This window comes from Fundulus heteroclitus, chromosome 1 (assembly GCF_011125445.2).
Source record: "Fundulus heteroclitus isolate FHET01 chromosome 1, MU-UCD_Fhet_4.1, whole genome shotgun sequence".
In the NCBI taxonomy this organism is placed as follows: Eukaryota; Metazoa; Chordata; class Actinopteri; order Cyprinodontiformes; family Fundulidae; genus Fundulus; species Fundulus heteroclitus.
In genome coordinates this window covers 14,142,264-14,164,551 of record NC_046361.1, presented here as the reverse complement: position 1 = coordinate 14,164,551, position 22,288 = coordinate 14,142,264, and the positions used below count along the sequence as shown (strand labels likewise).

The 22,288-nt window shown below is 42.7% G+C and overlaps 2 protein-coding genes across 2 annotated transcripts; both read left to right on the top strand.

Moving 5' to 3' along the window:
- Window positions 1-981: 981 nt before the first annotated feature.
- Window positions 982-6,902, top strand: LOC105936431 (vesicular inhibitory amino acid transporter). Its single transcript, XM_012877293.3, has 2 exons — window positions 982-1,979; window positions 3,505-6,902. Exons 1-2 carry the CDS (start codon window positions 1,596-1,598, stop codon window positions 4,690-4,692), a joined length of 1,572 nt encoding a protein of 523 aa, XP_012732747.2. The 5' UTR covers window positions 982-1,595; the 3' UTR covers window positions 4,693-6,902.
- Window positions 6,903-7,418: 516 nt separating this feature from the next.
- On the top strand, window positions 7,419-21,779 carry bpifcl (BPI fold containing family C, like). The gene is made up of 16 exons (XM_021323886.2): window positions 7,419-7,528; window positions 7,607-7,734; window positions 8,339-8,450; window positions 8,619-8,747; window positions 16,654-16,809; window positions 16,919-16,982; window positions 17,087-17,147; window positions 17,244-17,335; window positions 17,446-17,622; window positions 17,719-17,778; window positions 20,399-20,566; window positions 20,768-20,835; window positions 20,909-20,951; window positions 21,025-21,085; window positions 21,258-21,334; window positions 21,416-21,779. Exons 2-16 carry the CDS (start codon window positions 7,635-7,637, stop codon window positions 21,476-21,478), a joined length of 1,431 nt encoding a protein of 476 aa, XP_021179561.2. The 5' UTR covers window positions 7,419-7,528; window positions 7,607-7,634; the 3' UTR covers window positions 21,479-21,779.
- Window positions 21,780-22,288: the final 509 nt, after the last annotated feature.

Here is a 22,288-nt window from a genome sequence, read left to right as displayed (position 1 = left end):
TTACTTTTAATTTTAATGTTATTTTGTATACATGCACGTTCAGAAAATGCAGGTCACAAAAATTGTACAAAATCCTAAAATCGCCTAAAAACGTAATGAATTGGTGGTTTAAGGGGCGTCATGGAGTCGGATCGGGGTTTTCTTGGAGGAGCTGTCCCTGGTGCTGGTGGACCTCAGCAAGACGCCAGCTGCAAAGGAGGCGCATCATGTCAGCAACGAGTTGCATCCCTTCCTAGCCTGAGGAGCACGCTCATCTGGGCTGTTAATGGGCAGGAGACTCATAAGGCAGGAAATAATAATAATAACAACAGTTTAGACTGCGTGTTGAAACAATTCCCAAAACATTACAAATAGTTTATATCCAAATATATAGAACTGCGTAATGGAGTGAATCAAATTCATATCAACGCAATCCAGTCATATAGAGAGATTCCAATTAAGTTACACGCAGTTCTGGTCTAATTATAATGCAATGCCGTCAAATTCCTATAAAGCCAGGCTGCTTATTGTTGATGTTTCACACATAAAAAGAAGAAACGCATTATGTTTGCCTGTTGACGTGGCTTTAAGAGACATTTTTGCCCCGCAAAATGTTGCCTGTGACGCGGGAATGCGAACCTGCACAGGCCTGTGCAAGACTGTATCGGGATGTCGAGTGGTGCATGCTTCATTTCACCGATTTCGGGTCGGTTTCAGCTGTTAGACTGCAGCTCCGCCGGTCAGGTGGAAGGAAGTGTCAGAAATGGTTGTTTTTATAAAAATAAAAAATAAACAGACGAGGTAGAAACAGATATATTATTTCCTATGACTTGATTTCTTTTGTCCCTTTTTGTCGAATTACGTTTTCTGGAGCAATTGGCTTGGTGTTTTTTTTTTTGTTTTTTTTTTCGGGGGCAGGTGTCTCTGCCATTCCTTCAGATTGCAGCATGGAAGCAGGTGAGCTGTTTGGTGTTTTTATTCATGCATCACCTCGGCGGCGGCGGGGTGGGGGGATTGTGAAGCTGGGCCACCGCCTCTGACAGGCCGGATCTTTTTTTCTTTATTTATTTATTTTAGGTCGTGATCACTCTGTCGTTAAACTCTCGCCGAGGGAAAAAAAAACGTCTCTCTCTGCCACCCGCGCGAGTCGGGAGCGCGGGGGCTGTGCCACTCTTTGCGGACACGTGCACGCTCCTCGCGCACCCCCCACCCCCCCTCCTCTCTTTCTCTCTCCGGTGCTGAGCCTCTAACATCTCTACAACATCACACACTGGGCTCTAAACTGAAAAGGCTCCTTTTTTGGGGGAAAATAGCGCTGAAATAGAGATTTCAACGACCATCCAGGACGAGTGTTTGTGTCTTTTTTTTTTTCCTTATTTGTCTGAAGGTGATTTCTGATGGAGTAGCATGGATGGACAAGCCAAGAAAAGCGGATGAGGATTTTCTTACGGTTCGGAGAGAACGGCAACTGCGACGACATTCAAACGCCAAGAGGCATGATTTTTATGTAGGGCCAAAAGAGAAAAATCAATCAAGCCACCTGCATGTGCTTTTTGGGGGGGCTGATCTGACAGATCTTTTTTTGAAGTGAAGAACAAATTTATCTTGGACAAAAAATGGCTCATCTAATACGACACAAGATCTCCAACAAACTGACCAATGCGGCCCACACGGTGTCCAACAAATCCCAGGCCAAGGTCAGCGGGGTGTTCGCCCGACTGGGCTTCCAGGCCGCCACGGACGAAGAGGGTCTGGGCTTCGCCGAGTGCGACGACCTGGACTATGACTACAGGCAGGGCATGCAGATGGATGTCCTTCGGCGGGAAGAGGAGGAAGGAAGAGACGTGGATGGAGAGGGGGAGCTTGACGGCGACACCCACTACCAGAGGGATGGTACCGGCCCGAGGCAGGCAACCCTGAAGAGCGGAGGCTCTCTGGAGGAGGACAAACCAAAAATCACGTCATGGGAAGCTGGTTGGAATGTCACCAACGCCATTCAGGTACTTTCATCACCCATGTGTGAGTGGAAACGCTGCATGTGCTCAGAGCCGGCCCAAGGCACAAGCGAAATAAGCAGCTGCCAAGGGCCCCTGCATCAACAGGACAAGGGCACTGTCCCACAAACCAGGTGTAGAAATAAGGTCTCATACTGCAGCATTTAAAATGTTAATCAGAGTCTTTCTGAGTTAGTTGCTTTGTTGAGTAGGTGTATGGTTAGTTTTCATTTGGCTAAAATGCATTGGGAATAGTCCCTAAAATTAGGGTGGGAGGTGTTAGAGTTCAATGAAATTATTTGGGTTATTATTATCAAAAAAACAAACAAAAAAAACCAAGATGGACATCAAGGTGAATCGGATAAGAACAAAAGAAAACCTGATTATTTTTAAACATGCCTGCTTTATCACAAGGGATAGGCCTGTATAAATGCCTGCGCAAATTCTCAGCCATCCAGGTCATGGCGACCACAAACAGGCTTAAATCACAGGCAAACAGATTTCGCTCGTTTTTTTTTTTCCTTTTGTAAAAATGTGTAATCCACGCAACACCACCGAACGTGACTGAAAGATTCCCATTGAATACTGCCAAATCAAACGAAAATATTACCTAGCTATTGCCCTTGAAAAATATTTATAGTATTTTTTAGCCTTTACTGGTTGAAAAGACATTAGAAAATATTAATTAAAGATTACATTAATGGGAAAATAACACCGCATTCAAGAAATTACACTTCTGTCCAAATTGCAAACTATTTTTTTCCAGTAATTTGCGAATAAAAAAAGTTAGGGTGTCGTTAAAGGCGATGAAGGCGATATATTCTGACTGGTTTACCTTCCATAATATTGATTATGTCTGATGATGCATAAAAGACCATTTTAATTAGTTGGTTCTGTTTAGGGCCCCGTTCGTTCGAGAATGGGCTCTGCGTGTTCCGCGTGAGGCCCGGCACGAAACAGCACATAACAAAAGTCACCTTGATTTCACATTTTTATATATGAAATATTTTTAGTTGGGAAATTTGGGATCGGAAATAAATTGTTCTGAACATGCCGTTTACCGGGTGGTTTTTTTTTTTGTTTTTTTTTTTGGCCTAATTTAATGCAGACAATTTCACGCTGCATCCGTGCTTTGTGAGTGAATCCACTGCAGCGAGGGGCTCTCACCGTTTAGTTATTCAAATCTTTTTATCAGTGGAGCTTCAGGCACGGTCTGCTTGGCATCGATTGCCGCGAGGCGCCCTTATCGGCGTCTTCATCAAATTAAAAACTACAATCAAAGCCATTTAAAATTTTACCATTTGAATTGGCTGGGATATGTCGAGCTGACCATAGGGGTGGAAACATACAGAGAAGGGACGAAATCCCAGCTCGCACTTTTATTGTAAAGCTCATCCGATCCATTCTGTGAGGTGTTGTTACGTAAGACGGGAGCCGGGGTGAGTAAGCCGCTGCACGCCCGCGCTGATCGGCCTGTCACCGCGATGTGGGCCTCGCTTATTATCGCTGAGCTGCGCTTCTCTGTCCGCAGGGCATGTTCGTCCTCGGCCTGCCGTACGCCATCCTCCACGGCGGATACCTCGGCCTCTTCCTCATTATCTTCGCGGCGGTGGTGTGCTGCTACACGGGCAAAATCCTCATCGCGTGCCTGTACGAGGAGAACGAGGACGGCATCAAGGTGCGCGTCAGGGACTCGTACGTGGACGTGGCCAACGCCTGCTGCGCGCCGCGCTTCCCGGCGCTGGGCGGCCACGTGGTGAACGTGGCCCAGATCATCGAGCTGGTCATGACGTGCATCCTGTACGTGGTGGTCAGCGGCAACCTGATGTACAACAGCTTCCCCAGCTTCCCCGTCTCCCAGAAGGCCTGGTCGGTGCTGGCCACGGCCGCGCTGCTGCCCTGCGCCTTCCTCAAAAGCCTCAAGGCGGTCTCCAAGTTCAGCCTCCTGTGCACGCTGGCGCACTTCGTCATCAACATCCTCGTGATCGCCTACTGTCTGTCCAGGGCGCGCGAGTGGGCGTGGGAGAAGGTCAAGTTCTACATCGACGTGAAGAAGTTCCCCATTTCCATCGGCATCATTGTGTTCAGCTACACCTCCCAGATCTTTTTGCCCTCCCTGGAGGGCAATATGCAGAAGCCCAGCGAGTTCCACTGCATGATGGACTGGACCCACATCGCAGCCTGCGTCCTGAAGGGCCTCTTCGCCCTGGTGGCCTACCTGACCTGGGCCGACGCCACCAAAGAGGTCATCACGGATAATCTGCCCTCAACCATCCGGGCTGTGGTGAACCTCTTCCTTGTGGCCAAGGCGCTCCTGTCCTACCCTCTGCCGTTCTTCGCAGCTGTAGAGGTCCTGGAGAAGTCGCTGTTCCAGGACGGCGGCAGAGCCATGTTTCCTGACTGCTACGGCCCCGGCGGGCAGTTAAAAACCTGGGGTCTTGGCTTAAGAGTGGGCCTGGTGGTCTTTACCCTGCTCATGGCCGTCTTCGTCCCCCATTTTGCCCTGCTGATGGGTCTAACTGGAAGCCTGACAGGCGCAGGCCTGTGCTTCCTCTTACCGAGCCTCTTCCACCTAAAGCTCCAGTGGAGAAACCTTCTCTGGCACCACGTCTTCTTTGATGTTTCCATTTTTGTTATCGGGGGCATATGTGCCATATCAGGCTTGATCCACTCCATTGAGGGGCTCATAGAGGCGTACAGGTACGACATCCACGACTGAGAGGCAAAACCTCACAAAGCACATTACTGACCAACTGACATTAAAAGGAGAATAATTTGTGTGAAATGTATATCTTTTTATTTTTGCCTTAGTGATAATGTGCAATAATGAACTCTATTCATCGATTAGGCACAACATTATGACCACTGAGAAGAAAGATGAATAAAATCATCTCATCATCATGATACCTGCAAGGGGGGTGGGACGCATTCTGATGTGAACATTTTGTCCTCAAAGGTGACGTGTTAGAAGCCGGCAAAATGATTAAGCATAAATGTCTTGTGGGGTGTTTGAAGCCTGCAGTGGTTGGTTTCGGCACTTGCTCAGGGCTGCATTAGATGGGGGACATCAATAGCACTGGACAAAAATAAATAACTTACGTGTCTTCTGATTCAACAGATGAGCTCCATGATCTCAGACTTCTTCAGAAACAAAGCTGTCAGAATACACAGCTTGTTACAAACATGGTTGCGAATCCATTGAGTAGTTAGGTTAGTTGAGCACCAGAACCGGACCACTTTACTGTGAAAAGATTTTAACACACCCCTAAAACAGTAGTAGACTGACGTTTTCTATTTTGCTGTGTTTTGCCGCGAGCAAAATACGCAAAGAAGCATTTGTGTTTCCCACCATCCCTGAGCCAAAATCCAATATGGCTGCCACGTGTTTCAAACAGATGACAAGCTGCAATGACAAATCCTTTATTTGGACCTTTGGTAGCCTGAGTGTCGTTAAATCTTTCACACACATAGATAGACATAACACCTGCTTTTGTGAACATTTTTGCTTTAGGGATTCCACGCTCGCCATGAAGGAGCGTTTGCTGCTTTTAGTCTGCATCGGAAACAGCAAGCGGTTGACGGTGTAAGCACAAATGGGAAATCCTATTGACTTTCTAACTTGCAATTAGAATGCGGTTAAGCTGGGTTTGTTGTTTATCCTACAAACCCAGTTTCGACCTGAGAGGTAAATGGAAAGGACCACATGCGGCCTCGTGGGGCACCTTTTCTCACTTCATTGTTGTCTGCTTTAGTTTCTACTGGGAGGCTCATTGAAACATTTTCTGCTCTTCCCTTCTGAGTACGATCAGACGGAAGCAAAACACCGTTGGCTATAACTACCTTTTGGACTCATTAGTGCTACATTACACATCTGTGCTTGGTATTCACTTTGTTAATAGTAACTTCTTGGATGAGAAGTATGACACTATGAAAAGGGGCAAGAAAGAAAGGATGTTACTTTGACACGTACCACCTACCTAAGCCATGACCGTGAACAACCTTTCATGCAAATGTTATTCTCTGACGGCGCTGCCACGGAGCAAAACCGGTTCAGGAGAGGTTTGAGGAGGACAATAAGTTAGAAGTGTTGACCTGGCGTCCAAATTCTGTCAATCTCACTCTGATTCAGCAACTTTCTGGTGTGCTGGACCAACAAGTCCGAATCACGCATTACAGGATCTGCTGTTAACATCCGAGTGCCAGATACCACAGTTCACATTCAGGGGTCCATGCCTTTAAGGGTCAGGGCTGTTTTGGCACCGATAAAGCGCGGCTAACAATCAGTCAGGTGGTCATAATGTTATTCCTAATCATTGTAGTGTAAAGTAGTTACTCATCCCATAAAAAAAAAAGTGTTTAATTCAGCGGACAGAGGGGGACACGACCTCCGCACCAGAAGAGGGCATTAAAAACTCTGTCCATGTGTCGATCTTTATGCAAAGGTTCAGTGAAAACGTCAGTAAGTGTGTACGTGTTTATATCCGAGGAATGAAATATGTGGCTAAAACAATGACGTCAATATGTTATCGTTGGTTTTTGAGCTGCTATAAGTATCAATAATCAGAGAAAACAGCAGGCAACCATCGGATCAGATGGTGCCCTACAAACTATGAATATCTTCTGTGTAGTGATTTGAACAGAAAGAGTACCTTTCTGTCGGGATTTGTAGTTTATTTTTTTGTTTTAATATTCTAATGCCGGTGGAAGTCCTTGTTTGTTTCCTCTGTGTTTTCAAGTGTCTTTCTGGATGGAGTGAAATCAAGTGCAGGCAAGTGTTTCCTGCTTGTGTTATATTAAAACAATCGTGCGTCTGATAATATTCTGTTCCTATTGAACGTGTTTGTTGTGATTTAATGGAACTAATCATGGTGTGTGAGACAAAGAGTATATGTTGACTCAAGAGATAAATAAATCCAATATTTTATCGCTGGTGACTCTACGCTTTCTTTGCATAGAGTAATTTGCATGTTTTCCATTTTTGAACTTCCACTTTGAAAGGTTAATAAAGGTTCCGCGTTCTCACCTTGGTAGCACTCTAAGAACACACAGTTTTAGTGTTTTCCATTTCAGGAAATTATTAATAGCTTAATGTAGGCTACAATAGTTTCTGTACATTTAAATTAAATTTACCCTTTATACATCAAACGTTTCTAAGTCAAAAACGAATGACTATTTTACTTTTAAAAGATATACAAGAGCTCTTACTGCTCACATATTCTGTCCCTGACGGTGTTAAAACAACAGGAAAAGAATCTACTGAACTGATTTGCGTTTGAGCCCTGAACAGTGGAGGTCCTCAGTTGCACTCATTAGTGTGGAAGCAACAGAAAGATGTCAAAAATGTAGCCCTGCTTTCAGTTCCTCATACCATCACAGACAACCATCACCCTGCTATTGTCAGCCGGTTTCACTTCTCAACAGTACAGTACAGGAAGTAGATTTAGCACGCCTTCATTTATACGAACAAGCAGCGACGAAGAGCGTTCTCATCCAGATCTAGCTCCTTTTTCAAGAGCTTTTCCTCAACCTCATATGCCACCCGTTCCTTGCTTCAGGTATGTAACCAACGCCATCTTTGACTTTCAGAAGCTTTAAAAAAATGTGCAGACTCATCTTATGTTGTCATTTCACAGGTAAGGGAGGCTCAGAAACAAGAAAATCATGCTTCCATGTGTGATAGTAGTCTTCATGCTCCTGTCGGGCGCCTGTGGAGAGAACCCAGCGGTACAAGTCATCCTGGCGAACAAAGGGCTTCAGTATGGTAAGGCGACAGTAATTCAGTAATTTGGGTAATTCAGGACAATCAGTCCTGAATTACCCAAATGCCTGTAATCACGTGTCCAGCCGCAAAAAAAAAATTACCAAGGAGGCATGTTTTGTAAAGTCTGATATATGTGCTGCTGTCAGTGCTATGCCAATGCAGGGAGCCTGGACTGACTTATTTATTGTAATTTTCAGGAGGTCCTCCAAACACCATCGAGCGCCATAGCTCAACTCTTGTCCCATTTACATAAACTATATTTACACCTCTGTGCATAAGGTATCTAACATTACCAGTGTTATAGTTGGAAACTGGAGAATAATGTCATTGAATCTTTTACAATCATTGACTTTACAGCCAACTATCGATCAGTAGATTAATGTACGATAGATAGATAGATAGATAGATAGATAGATAGATAGATAGATAGATAGATAGATAGATAGATAGATAGATAGATAGATAGATAGATAGATAGATAGATAGATAGATAGATAGATAGATAGATAGATAGATACTTTTGTAAAAGTGAAGTTAGTATGGAGGCCCAGCTTAGTTTGCTCAGCGTACGGCCCGCTCTGTCATGCCTCCGCTTTTGTTGCAGGGAAACATGTTGGCACCGGATGGGTCCAGGAGCAGTTTACGAAAATTACCTTTCCTGACATCAGTGGTGATTTTGACATCAAGATTGGAAAAGTACACTACGTTCTATCAGGGTACGACTTTGTTTATAATCAGAGAAGGCTCAGGAGTATTGAGTCTATCTTTATCGAGCTCAATGTTTTTGAAAACACAGCCTTTGCGGTCCCAGTAGAATTACGTTTTCATATATGTTAATAACAAATGAATACATCGTTGTTATTTGTCTTCTTGTTTCGTTTTAGTGTGACTATAAGAAAGTGTGACCTCCCTGAGCCTGTTGTTGACTTTGAGCAGGGCACAGGCTTGAAGACATCCATCACAGGTCTCAGTATTGCCGTTACTGGGGAATGGAGGACAAGTTTTGGTGTAATGTGAGTTTTTATTTAATTGTGGCTTTCAGCACTCTGAACACAGAACAAAAACCTCTTTCCTCAGGAGTTGTCTCACTGGTGCTTTGATAGGGAAATGTAAAGCACTTTTAAATACATCCTGACTTTCCATGTGTTAAAAACAAATCTACTGATACTGAGCTTGCATGAAAATGTGCAAGCCAGATTTGTTTTAATGTTAGAAGGAAAATATCCATATTTGTTATCATCATTTAGGTTTTGTTTCTGCTCATCATACTAAAGAATGGGGAACCTCAGGATTTCTGTCACTTCCACTTTTTCACCTATATCTGTCATGTCACGTTGAGTGCATAAAATTTAAGATAAAAATAAAATGTAACCACACCTTGGCTAGATTTAAAAATCCCAGTCACCCAAAGTCCCAAAATGAGAGCATTTAGAAAATGAAAGGCATTATTCTGAGCATTTTATGCTCAAATTGTCAAAGGAAAAGTTTTCTTTCTTTTCCTTTGACAATTTGTTGCAAAAACATTCACACTCTATAAAAATGTCCCCTTAAAACCACAAGTTTCTATTTAGTCCAGTTTAATAGGATAGGCTAAGACAAAGAAGCAGAAGTGGAAGGAAAAAATACTGAGTTATCAAATTATTTTACAATGCAAAATATGAAAAGTATCTAATCCTCTTTCACTTTCACACCCCTGAATAAAATGGGGTTGGGCGGGGGTGTTGAGGGTTGAGGTATGGACCAGGTTTACCCAGGTTAGGGCGAGACTCGGAAAGAAAGAAAGGAAGGTGAGGCAAAATATTAAAAGGTTGACAAAAATAGACCGGAGGAAAAAGAGGGTAGAGGAAAACATCCTCAGAGTCTGCTTCTGCACCTGCAGAAAGAGATATAAAAAGAACAACAAAACCATCAGAAAAAGTATCACAGGTACAAACAACCAATGTCTATGATGACATCACTGACAAATATACAGTATTATTTAATGCAATATGTTTTTGGTGACAGCCAACGCTACTTATAGGGTTTATCTGTATAGAAGTGTATCTGTAAGCACCTGATCCAAGCACCTGTAGGTGTTTGGGAGAGTGCGCTTGTAAGGTTTCCCATTACGAAAAATGCTCAAAAGATGCTAATTACTTCCTGTTTGCGGTAAGGCGTATTGTGTCACTTCCTGTTTTCACGGTGTGAACTACGGTCTGATGCTCCACACTCTCTCGCTTTTATCTTTAATCTCTTTGCTGTAACATCTGTTTGTAACACATAAGCACTTTAAAACATTCTCTGTTGCTGCATATCGCGCTTGGGAACTCCTCGTGTTTCACACGGTTTGCTTTTTTGGCGTGGTAAAAGGGCGCTAGCCTTAACCTGACCCTAGCAAGAGACATTTGGCTCCGACTAGCTCCATTCATCCATCTGGAATAGATCCATAGGAATGGCGTTTCAGAAGGCTGGCCCTTATCAAAAATCCTTGCATATGATTGGATAAGCCACTTGTCTGTCATCTTTATTGACGTGCTATTTCAACCACTCACACCGAAGCTAACCCGTGACGCTGTGAGAGCGACGCAGGAAAAAAAACGGCTCTAGTGGCACGCGTTTTATTGACAGTGAGCTGACAGGAAGAGGGGGGAAGACAGGCGGCAAAGCGCCGCGGGTCGGAGTCGATCCCGGGCCGACTGCGTCGAGGACTAAAGGCCTCCTAACATGGTTCGCGCTAACCGCTCCGCCGCCGGCACGCCCCGGAAAACAAACCTTGACAATGGGAGAAGAGTCGGGAGAAGGGCGAAAACATGGTTTCCACCAACAAAAGCCTTCAGAGCCGTTCTCTGATGTTCTTTTAATGAAACAATATTAGGTAGAATGGACAACACGGAAGAAATAGCAGCATCAATGTTAACGCTTGCTTCCTCGATGCGAGCCGCCATTGTTGTCTGAATCAAAACAGTCTCACGGTCGCATCTCCACTACGTCACATCTATGAAACTCCAGCCCTGCGTCCTGATTGGCTGGACAATAAAATTGGTTGAAGAAATCACTCTCTATGGAAGAGGTCCCAGATGGATGTGAGTGAAGCTAGGCGGAGCTAAGCAGAACGAAATTCATCTGGCTAGCCTGGCTTTAGCCTAGCTTTAGTTCCACAATGGCTTCCCCCCTTACTCTCTCCTCCGCTTTTCCGTCTCTGTCTAAGTCTCCCCCTATCTCCTGCTCTCTGTGTCAGATGTTTAGTTATTCCTCTGCCTCCTTTAGTGATAACGGTACTTGTAATAAATGTAGTGTTTTTGTAGCTTTGGAGGCGAGGGTGTCAGAATTGGATACCCCGCTCCGTGCTATGGATAAACCAGCTGATAGTGGTCCTCCAGAAGCACCCGAGCAGCTGGGTAACCAAGCCGGCTGGGTGATGGTTCATAGGAAACATAGCTCTAGATCCCAGCCCCCAGGTCACCACCAACCTGTCTGCGTTTCTAACAAATCTTCCCCCACTCAGCGACATACCCGCTGAGAAGCCGACCCTGATTATTGAGAAGGTGTCTCAATATTCAATTCAATTCAATTCAATTTTATTTATATAGCACCAAATCATGAAACATGTCATCTCAAGGCACTTTACAAATTCAAGTTCAATCATATTATACAGATTGGGTCAGATTATACAGATTGGTCAAAATGTCCTATATAAGGAAACCAGTTGATTGCATCAAAGTCCCGACAAGCAGCATTCACTCCTGGGGAACCGTAGAGCCACAGGGAGAGTCGTCTGCATTGTACATGGCTTTGCTGCAATCCCTCATACTGAGCAAGCATGAAGCGACAGTGGGAAGAAAAACTCCCCATTAACGGGAAGGAAAACCTCCGGCAGAACCGGGCTCAGTATGAACGGTCATCTGCCTCGACCGACTGGGGTTACAGAAGACCGAGCAGAGACACAACAAGAGAGACAAAAAGCACAGAAGCACACATTGATCTAGTAATCTGTTCTACATTAGATGGTAATAGCGGGTGAGCCGTCTTCTCTGGATGATGTCACAGTTAACAGAACGTCAGACCAGGTGTACCTACTATGAAGAAAAAGAGAGAGAGCAAAAAGTTAAAAGCTGAAATGACGACAGTCATTTCAATGTAATACAATGCAAAACTGGAGAACAGTAGACTGAAGAACAGTAGAAATCAGTAGAGTGAGAAAATTAGACCCTGATGTCCTCCAGCAGCCTAAGCCTATAGCAGCATAACTATAGAGGTAGCTCAGGGTAACATGAACCACTCTAACTATAAGCTTTGTCAAAAAGGAAAGTTTTAAGATTAGTCTTAAAAATAGATAGGGTGTCTGCCTCACGGACCAAAACTGGGAGTTGGTTCCACAGGAGAGGAGCCTGATAGCTAAAGGATCTGCCTCCCATTCTACTTTTAGAGACTCTAGGAACCACCAGCAGACCTGCAGTCTGAGAGCGAAGTGCTCTGTTAGGAATATACGGGGTAATCAGTATGTTTTGAGTTTAATTTGAGTTTAATCTAACTGAGTTCTCCACCCCCAAAAGAGGGTTCCATTATAGTAGATCTTTATTGGATAATGCTGCATCAAACTTTAAAGAGTGTGTCCCACTCTTAATATCGTCAGTATTGCAGGAATACCCTGCAGATGGCAGCAATGTTGTTTCTTCCCATTCACAAATAGATGTCTTTGTTAATGGTGTGACTTCCTCATTGTGTTCTGCATTAGACAATGTAGCTACCTTGAAAAAGAAGGTGATTATTCACAGGAAGCTGGCTCCCTGGTTTAATTCAGAGCTGCCTTCCTTGAAGCACAATGTTAGGAAATTGGAGAGAAAATGGCGCTCTACACAGCAAGAGGAATCCTACCTAATCTGGAGGGACAGTCTATTGTTGTACACCAAGACCATTCGCAGAGTTAGAGCAGCATATTTTTCATCATTAATTGAGGAGAATAAGAATAATCCTAGATTTCTCTTCATTACTGTTGCCAAACTTACCCAGAGTCATAGCTCCGTTGATCCATCCATTCCCTTAGCAGTAATGATTTTATGGGATTCTTCATAAATAAAATTGATTCCATTAAAGATAAAATAATTGGCATCCTCCCAAACATGATTACCTTGTCCTCAGTAAGTGAGGCAGCATTGGAGGAATCTTTAGAACCTGTGCAGTGTCTGAACTGTTTAGAAGCAATAGAGCTTTCTGAGCTATCTAAAATTTTAGCTTCATCTAAACCTTCTACCTGTATGTTAGACCCAATCCCAACCAAGTTGTTTAAGGAGGTATTCCCTCGGATCAGTGGTCCTATTTTAGACATAATTAATCTATCCTCAGTAAATGGATATGTACCACAGGTTTTGAAAGTAGCTGTTATTAAACCTTTACTTAAGAAACCTTCTCTTGATCAAGATGAGTTAGTAAATACAGACCTATATCTAATCTTCTTTTCTTATCTAAAATTCTTGAGAAAGTAGTTGCTAATCAACTTTGTGCACATTTATAAATTAATGACCTACTTGAGGAGTTTCAGTCAGGCTTCAGAGCTCATCATAGCACTGAAACAGCTCTGGTGAAGGTCACCAATGATATTCTCATGGCCTCAGATAATGGACTTGTGTCTATACTTGTCCTGTTAGATCTCAGTGCTGCATTTGATACGGTTGATCACAATATTCTCCTACAAAGACTTGAGCATACTGTAGGGATTAAGGGAAAAGCATTAGGCTGGTTTAAATCTTATCTGTCGGACAGATTCCAGTTTGTTCATGTTAATAACAAATCTTCCTCAAACTCTAGGGTCACTTGTGGAGTACCACAGGGTTCAGTCCTTGGACCAATTCTATTTACTATATATATGCTTCCGATCGGCAAAATTATCAGGCAGCATGGGATTAATTTCCACTGTTATGCTGATGACACTCAGCTATATTTATCCATAAATCCTGATTAATCCAATCAGTTACATCGACTGCAGTCATGTCTTGACATGTAGAAACATTCTGTCCAGGAGTAATGCTGAAAAACTAGTCCATGCATTTGTGACTTCAAGGCTGGACTATTGTAATTCTTTACTATCAGGAAGACCACAAAATGCAGTTCAAAGTCTTCAGCTGATCCAAAATGCTGCAGCAAGAGTTCTGATGAAAATCAATAACAGGGATCATATTTCTCCAATTTTAGCTTCCCTCCATTGGCTTCCTGTTAAATCAAGAATATAATTTAGAATTCTTCTAACGTATAAAGCCCTTATTAATCAAGCTCCATCATATATCAGAGCTCTGATTACCCCTTATGTTCCTAACAGAGCACTTTGCTCTCAGACTGCAGGTCTGCTGGTGGTTCCTAGAGTCTCTAAAAGTAGAATGGGAGGCAGATCCTTTAGCTATCAGGCTCCTCTCCTGTGGAACCAACTCCCAGTTTTGGTCCGTGAGGCAGACACCCTGTCTACTTTTAAGACTAATCTTAAAACTTTCCTTTTTGACAAAGCTTATAGTTAGAGTGGCTCATGTTACCCTGAGCTACCTCTATAGTTTACTGCAATAGGCTTAGGCTGCTGGAGGAGATCAGGGTCTATTTTTCTCACTCTACTGATTTCTACTGTTCTCCAGTTTTGCATAGCATTGCATTGAAATGACTGTTGTCATTTCAGCTTTTAACTTTTTGCTCTCTCTCTCTTTTTTCTTCATAGTAGTTACACCTGGTCTGGTGTTCTGTTAGCTGTGACATCATCCAGAGAAGACGGCTCACACGCTACTACCATCTAATGTAGAACAGATTACTGGATCAATGTGTGCTTCTGTGCTTTTTTGTGTCTCTGCTCTGTCTTCCGTAACCCCAGTCGGTCGAGGCAGATGACCATTCATACTGAGCCCGGTTCTGCTGGAGGTTTTCCTTCCCGTTAATGGGGAGTTTTTCTTTCCACTGTTGCTCCATGCTTGCTCAGTATAAGGGATTGCTGCAAAGCCATGTACAATGCAGACGTCTCTCCCTGTGGCTCTATGGTTCCCCAGGAGTAAATGCTGCTTGTCGGGACTTTGAAGCAATGAACTGGTTCCCTTATATAGGACATTTTTGACCAATCAGTATAATATGATTGAATTTGACTTTGTAAAGTGCCTCCAGATGACATGTTTCATTAATTGGCGCTATATAAATAAAATTGAATTGAATTGAATTGGTTGTGAGGAGCCAAAGACCCGCCCCCAGAGCGCCAAGACAGACACCGAGGTGACCAGAACCCCAGATGTCCGAAAGGGCCCCCAGAGCGCAGGAGCCCAAGAAGGACCAGCACAGGAATTGTTTCTTCCCCCATACCAGAGGAGAGCAGAGGAAAGTCCAAGGAAACCCCCCAGCAGCACACAGTAATCAGAGGCGCGCAGTCACATTCACACCCTGATCCCCACGCAGACAGACACCCACAGATGTTCCTATACTGCTCTGTTTTCGTCACCTTTTAATATTTTGCCTAATCTTTCTCTCTTCCCTTCTTTTCTCTTTTACCGTTCTGTTTCTGTGCCCATTGAATTTGAAATAATCCCAAAATAATTTCCAATAAAGTTTTTATTTTGCCATACATATCAAGCGGAGCACTGTAGCGAAAGCAGTAAGGCGCCATTTGTGAAAGTAAATCTTCTGGTCTCTCTTTGGCACCAAGAAAGCAATACTTAGTGCTATGCAGCCAGACAGGACACGTTAAAAAAAGATCAGTGAATGAATAGAGCCATGAAGACTGACTGCACGGTGCTGTGGTTGGTAGAACGACTGTCCTGCAGTGAAAAGGTCCTGGGTTTGAATCCTGGCCTGGGGACATTCTGTTCTCCACTTGTATGTGTGGGCTCCAGCTTCCTTCTACATTTTGAAAAACATGATTGACGTTAATTGGTTTCTCTAAATTACTCTTAGGTATGAGTGTGTGCGTGCATGTCTCGTGTGTCCCTGAGATAGACTGGCGACCTGTCCAGGATGAACCCCGCATAAGCAGGTGGAGACAATGGATTGATAGATGAACACTAACACAACCAGACAGTGGAGAGGTTTGAAGCAGAGTTAGTATATGAAACAGTATATTTTTAACATGTCAGTGTTCAGTTCACCATTCAAACGATGAAACAATAAGGCAACGACATAATATAAAAAGAAGGGGCAAAGAAACCGCTAAAACCAGGAGCAGGCCGGAACCCCATGCTAACTCTGGAGGACCTGCAGTGAGCCACAGCCCATGTGGGAAAATATTTCACAACATAAATTTGGCCAAAATTAAACTTTTTGGCTCCAATTGAAAACCCTGGTGGAGGGGCGGGGAACCGCACTGCATGTTACCTTCAACACAACTTCCACATGTTGAGGAATAGTGGTTTTTCGCATCATGTTGAGGTGCTACTTTTTTAAAAAGTGACACTGAATCTGGTTAGAGTCAAAGGGAAAAATGAAGGATGTAAATATCTGGCAATACTGGAACAAGCCCTGTCTGGGGCTTCAAAAGCTGGGAAGCTGCAGCAGATATTCAGCCTCCACAAGAAAGCACAGCCCTATACATACACGGTATTTGGCAAAAATAAAATAACAGTTTCCAGGTGCTCTCCATCCAAGCTTTTATTTCACAAAGAGGAGTGGGTGAAAAAAAAATAAAAGAAACGTCAATCAATAGATATGCACAGCTGGCTGCAACATAAAAACGCCAAATTAATTACATTTAAAGTTGTGGGTTTTAACCTGACAAAATCTAAAAATGACAATAATCAGCATCATAATCATCATCATTAAGGGAATTAAGTTATTTTGCAACTTAGGATATGTTCAAAACCAAATATAGGCTAAATTTTTCTTTAAGTAATAAACCTTCACATTAAACAGCATTGTTATGTCACCTGACCTTTGTCTAATGGTGAAAATTTCACAAACTTTTCTGGTCTTCTTCTTTTGGATGGTCAGACATGACGGTGGAACATTCGACATGGCTATATTCAACATGGGTGTGACCTCTGTTGTGCGACTGGGTAGTGATGCTGAGGGGCATCTGTCTGTCACCAGCAACCGCTGTGACGCTTCAGTCAGCGACGTGGACTTGGTGTTCCACGGAGGAGCCAGGTACAGAAAACAACAACAATAATAATAATAATAACAGTAATAAATGAAGGGATTTATCTAACCCCTGAGGATGGCAGGATGTAAGACCCGGATTCTTATTTGTTCACAGTTGGATATTTCAGCCACTTGTCAAGTATTTCAAAGGACATATCATTGGGATAATACAAGAAACAGTATGTATTTCAGCCATAATTATATAAAGATCTCATTTATATTATATTGCTTAACTGAAGCACACTGTAAAGTATTTAAGCCTTTTATTGCTGTCCCTCCTCAGATCTGTCCTGAAGTGAACAAAGCCATCGCAGGGCTGGACTACCATCTGCAGGCCATGAACGGTATCGCAGCATCCTTGAACGAGTAGCTTCAGGTTTAATGGAATGATTTTTAAAATTCCCAGTTGAATTACAACAATAACTTTTATGTGCCGTCAGTGTCCTTCGGTGTAAACGAAGTCCTCACCCTCAGCGTCCCTCTCACCGGTCCCCCCGTCATCAATGCTTCCAGTCTGGGGTTAGGGTTTAAGGTGAGGTTGTACACATGGAAGCAGGACACCAGGCACCTCTGTTGCATACTGAACATGTCTTCACGTTTCACGGCATACTATGACAAACGCTCGGGTCTCTGCATCCAAAGGGGGAGTTCTACAGCACCAAAACCCACCAAGAGCCTCCCTTTGTGGCCCAGCGGTTCTTCTTGCTGCAGCAGCCGGGCTACATGATGTCCATGGGAGTGTCAGAGTTCACCATGAACTCTGCCTCGTTTGGATACTTCTCAGCAGGAGTGCTTCAAGCCATCATCAACGACAGCATGGTGGGTGGCTCCACAAAGAAAAAGCCGAGGAGGACGTGTTTGTTCACTCGAATATTTTTGTTTGCTAAAGAGACGCTTTGTGGTTGATGGTTTCAGATCCCTCCTTTCAGTCCCATTCACCTGAATACCTCCTCAATGGGAATGTTCATTCCTCAGGTAGGTTTATCCGTCCCAGAGCTACAACGGCTTGCAAAAGATTTCATACCCCCTGAACTTTTCCACGTACAACCACAAACATAAATATGGTTTTCTTGGAATCTTATGTGAAAGACCAACACAAAGTGGTATACAATTGTAAAGTAGAAAGAAAATTATACATGATTTAAAAATATATATATATATATATATATATATATATATATATATATATATATATATATATATATATATATATATATATAAATACAAAACTGAAAATTGTACAATTGTGCAAAAGTATTCAGCCCCCCTGAGTCAGTACTTTCTGGAACCACCTTTTGCTGCAATTCCAGCTGCAAGTCTTTTAGGGTAGGTCTTCAGCAGCTTTGCACATCTAGTGACTGAAATTTCTGCCCATTCTTCTTCGCAAAACAGCTCAAGATCAGTCAGATTAGACGGAGAGCGTTTATTGACAGTGGTTTTTAGATCTTGCCACAGATTCACGATTGGGTTTAGGTCTGGACTTTGACTGGGCCATTCTAACACATAAATATGTTTTGTTTTAAACCATTCCCTGGCTTCATGTTTAGTGTTGTTGTCCCGCTGGAAGGTAAACCTCCGCCCCAGTCTCAAGTTTTTCACAGACTCCAACAGGTTTTCTTATAAGTTTGCCCTGTGTTTGGCTCCATCCATCTTCCCATCAACTCTGACCATCTTCGCTGTCCCTGCTGAAGAGCAACACCCCAGAGCATGACGCTGCCACCACCATATTTCACAGTGGGGATGGTGTGTTCAGAGTGAGGTGCAGTGTTAGTTCTCCGCTACAACATAGCGTTTTGCATTTGGGCAAAAAGTTCAATTTCGGTCTCATCTGACCAAAGCACCTTCTTCCTCATGTTTGCTGTGTCCCCAACATGGCTTCTGGCAAACTGCAAACGGGACTCAAGGTTTTCAATCCAGTCTCACTGAAAAACGTGTAATATCCACGTTGGTCGACAGAGAGAGATGTAATATTGTCATAATTCAGCTCCTCTATCCGCTTCAGGCTTACGTTTTATTTGGTATAAACATTTACATTGGCAACCCAGTCTCACTGAAAAACTTGAAAAGCTGTCTGACCACTCTTTTACCGCAGTGAAGCCTGTTGGATTTTCTTCAGCATGTAGCCTACAGGTCCTCTGGTGAGAAGATTGATGGAGCTAAATACAAGACAACCCCCGGAAGAAAACCTGTCTGAAGCTGAAATAGACTTGAGATAGAAGCAGAGATTCACATAGAGTTGGACAAGGACCCTGAACATGCAGTCAGAGACACTGCACAACTGTATGGTTTAGATCAGAGGTCTTCAACATGGGGGTCGCGACCCCTAGGGGGCTGCGGTGGTACTGCAGGTTTAGTCCTAACAAACGATGCTTCACTATTGGAAGTACAAATAACTCATGGTGTTCACATTATCCTAACCAGATAAAGGATTTTCCAGATGTTGTCTTACACTCACACATCTTTTCAGTTTTTCCCACAAATTCTCTATAGGGATCCAAATATACACCAACATTTTCCTGATTTTAATGTGTGAAAATATTAGAAAGTAATTTTTTCTTTACTTTACCTCTGCAGCTAGGCTATTAGAGGTGGACTGAATAGGCAAATAATTTACTCAATTAAAAGCATATTTTAACTCAAATAAACGTAAAAATAATTTTATAAGAAGGGCACTTGAGAACTAAGTAACTAATCATAACATCTGATTTTTGTATTTTTTTTATGTGACTGGACAAAACAAAAATAAAACGTTATATACAAATTCTGATATTTAAACGACAATTAAATATACATATACAAAAAATAACATAATTACAAAATAACAAATTCAGGCAGAAGAAACCATTTGCAGAAAAATATTTCAATACAAAACTTATGTATACAGCATGTTAGATCAGTGTAAAGTACTTCCAGTGACAATATCTACTATTTATTGTATGTTCAGTTGTCCCCCAAATGGCTCAATGAACTCAGCAGAAAACGACGTCAAAACAACAAAGCTGGCATATGGAGCGTGACTCTCTGGTGTAATATTGGTTAGGAAAACATGTCTGTTCTTTATTTAATGAAAATACTTGTTATGGATAAAGTAGCCAGACGTTTTACTCAACAGTAGCAATACTTTTTAAATATATTACTCAAAACTAAAAAAGTACAGTGCAATAAAACTCTTCCTAAAAGTACATTTTGTTAAAAAAGTAAATTAAATGAGTAACTACCCACCTCTGACATTTAAGGACTAATTTGTGTCAACCTTGAAGCTACAACTGACCCAAGATCCATTCAATGAAGCAGCCAGTACTTTTTTTTGACAACAAACGTGGTGGAGGGATGTTGTTCCTTTAATTTACCAGAACATCAACATAACAGACACAAAAAAACGGATGGTTTTAGAGACCAACTACACTCTCAAAATGAAAAGAGAGTATTTAATTCCTTAACGGTAGGCTGCCGTATTGATAGTGATAGATAAAATGTAAATGAAAATACAAAGACTTCTCCGGTCTAATTAACCATAAATAGATAGATTATTCACAACAGCAACCCCCTTCCTGTAAACGTGCGGCTACAAACGTACAACCCTCCTTCTGTCCAGCTTCCCAAGATGTTTCCAGGTTTGCTGATGAATCTGGAGGTGTATGCCCGAGAGGCTCCAGTGTTTTCCCTCCAGCCTGGCGCCGGCTTCCTGGGTGTCCAGGTCGGGGTGAAGGCTGTCGCCCTGGAACCAAATGGTACTCAGGTCCCACTGTTCAAACTCAACCTTGTGAGTACCTCTGCTATTCCATCTGTGAGAATGATGTTCTCTTTTATGCATCTCGTCTTCTTATGCTTTTTAGACTATAGTGAAGGTAACTTGAATATTTATGGGGTTCTGGTTTCAGCCTGCTGATATTTTGTATACTAACCAGCTGGATGAACTCAAAAAGAATAAATTGTTTCATCAATCCATTTTTCCCCCTTTAAGGACGCAGAAATTATCTTTAAACTGATGATTGCTAAAGGGAAGCTGATGGGCACCGTGATGTTGGATAAGTACGCGTCAGCTGAGATATTTGACACCCGTTCTGCTAGTACCACCCGAAATAACAAATCTGCTCTCTTTCAGCATGACGTTGACTCTGGCCTCCAGTGAAATCGGAGTCTTTAAGGTAAGTGGCCCATTCTGAAAAGCAGATGAATTGTTGTTGGTTGTGGTGCCACGTGGAGTGTTTCTGCTTGCAGACGGATTCTTTGGAGAACGCAGCAAAGGCAGTAATGAATATGGGCATACGTAAAGTGGACGGTAAGTTTTTGATCAAGACACTGCACAGCTCAGATTTTAGGATTGATTTCTACTTCAACTCCCAAACGTAACAGATACTGAATAAAAATGCATTTTCAGTAGTTCTGTTTCTTGACTTAGTCAGCCACCGTGAATTAGGGTATTTGTGTCAAGAAATGTATTCCTCTTTCAGCGATGCTGAAAGAAGGGATCGTTATCCCAAGAATGAAACAGGCACAACTGGTCAACACAGTGCTGGCGATGCAGGAGGTAACTATTCATCAGAGGAAAACACATAAATGCAACTCTGGTTGTTTATGTGTCGCTGATCGTTGTCTGTCCTCCAAACAGGGGTTTGTGGCCATTTATTCGGATGCAGAGCTTCTGCCAACAGACAAAAGCCCCTACTTATAAACATCAAATATGTGATTTGTTTAAATATAATTGTTTTAAAATCCTTGGTTAACTCAAAATATATCAGGCTTAAAGTGATCTGGGCTGATCTTTCTTCACAAGAGAGAAGCACCGTTGGCTGAAATCCAAAACCTGAACGTACCAGAGCTTTCTGAGCCTCGCTACCCAACACATGCTGAAACCCAAACACATGATTAACACTTGTACAGACGTGTCCAGCCACAAGTCTGGGGCTCATTTGTGCCGATGATCAAGAGTACTGCCTGTATTTACTCCATAATAAATATTAATGTGCTTCCTGCATGGTGTCATGGTGACTTTTGTCAATATACGGAACCCTACATATCAGAGAACTACAAAGCGGCACCAAGAGATAAATGTCCAGCGCTTGCTAAACTCTACAAGAACTGGAACCGTTTTGCATCAGGTTACAACTGAGCTTTTGGACACCGATCGCTCCAGGTACGGTGGAGGTGAAAGGTTGAACACGTGGAAAAGCCGCTCACGGCTACCGTTAGGCATGGTGGAGGATCTGTGATGCTGTGGGCCAGCGTCTCACCCTAAAGTCCTAAAAACTTGGTGCATGGCATTATGAAATCTTATTTATTGGTTTTCTTTATCTACATTACCAGGGTACTGGAAATTTCCACATTCTTTATGCAGTCATATCCATTTTTCTGAGGGCTGCTTTTTAAGAAGGAAAAATAACTCTATTTATCAGCATCATGTTTAAGCAGATGCATTTTTAAATTTTAAATATTTAAATAAGGACATGTGGCTTCCCTGACAGTGTAGTGAAACTGTAACTCA

Bases quoted from the DNA above. Each gene is read 5' to 3' on its own strand.
- LOC105936431 (XM_012877293.3), top strand. From the start codon at position 1,596: ATGGCTCATCTAATACGACACAAGATCTCCAACAAACTGACCAATGCG. The intron at 1,980-3,504 runs GTACTTTCATCA...CTCTGTCCGCAG, and splicing joins ATGTCACCAACGCCATTCAG to GGCATGTTCGTCCTCGGCCT.
- bpifcl (XM_021323886.2), top strand. From the start codon at position 7,635: ATGCTTCCATGTGTGATAGTAGTCTTCATGCTCCTGTCGGGCGCCTGT. The intron at 8,451-8,618 runs GTACGACTTTGT...GTTTCGTTTTAG, and splicing joins GTACACTACGTTCTATCAGG to TGTGACTATAAGAAAGTGTG. The intron at 20,567-20,767 runs GTGAGTACCTCT...TCCCCCTTTAAG, and splicing joins CACTGTTCAAACTCAACCTT to GACGCAGAAATTATCTTTAA.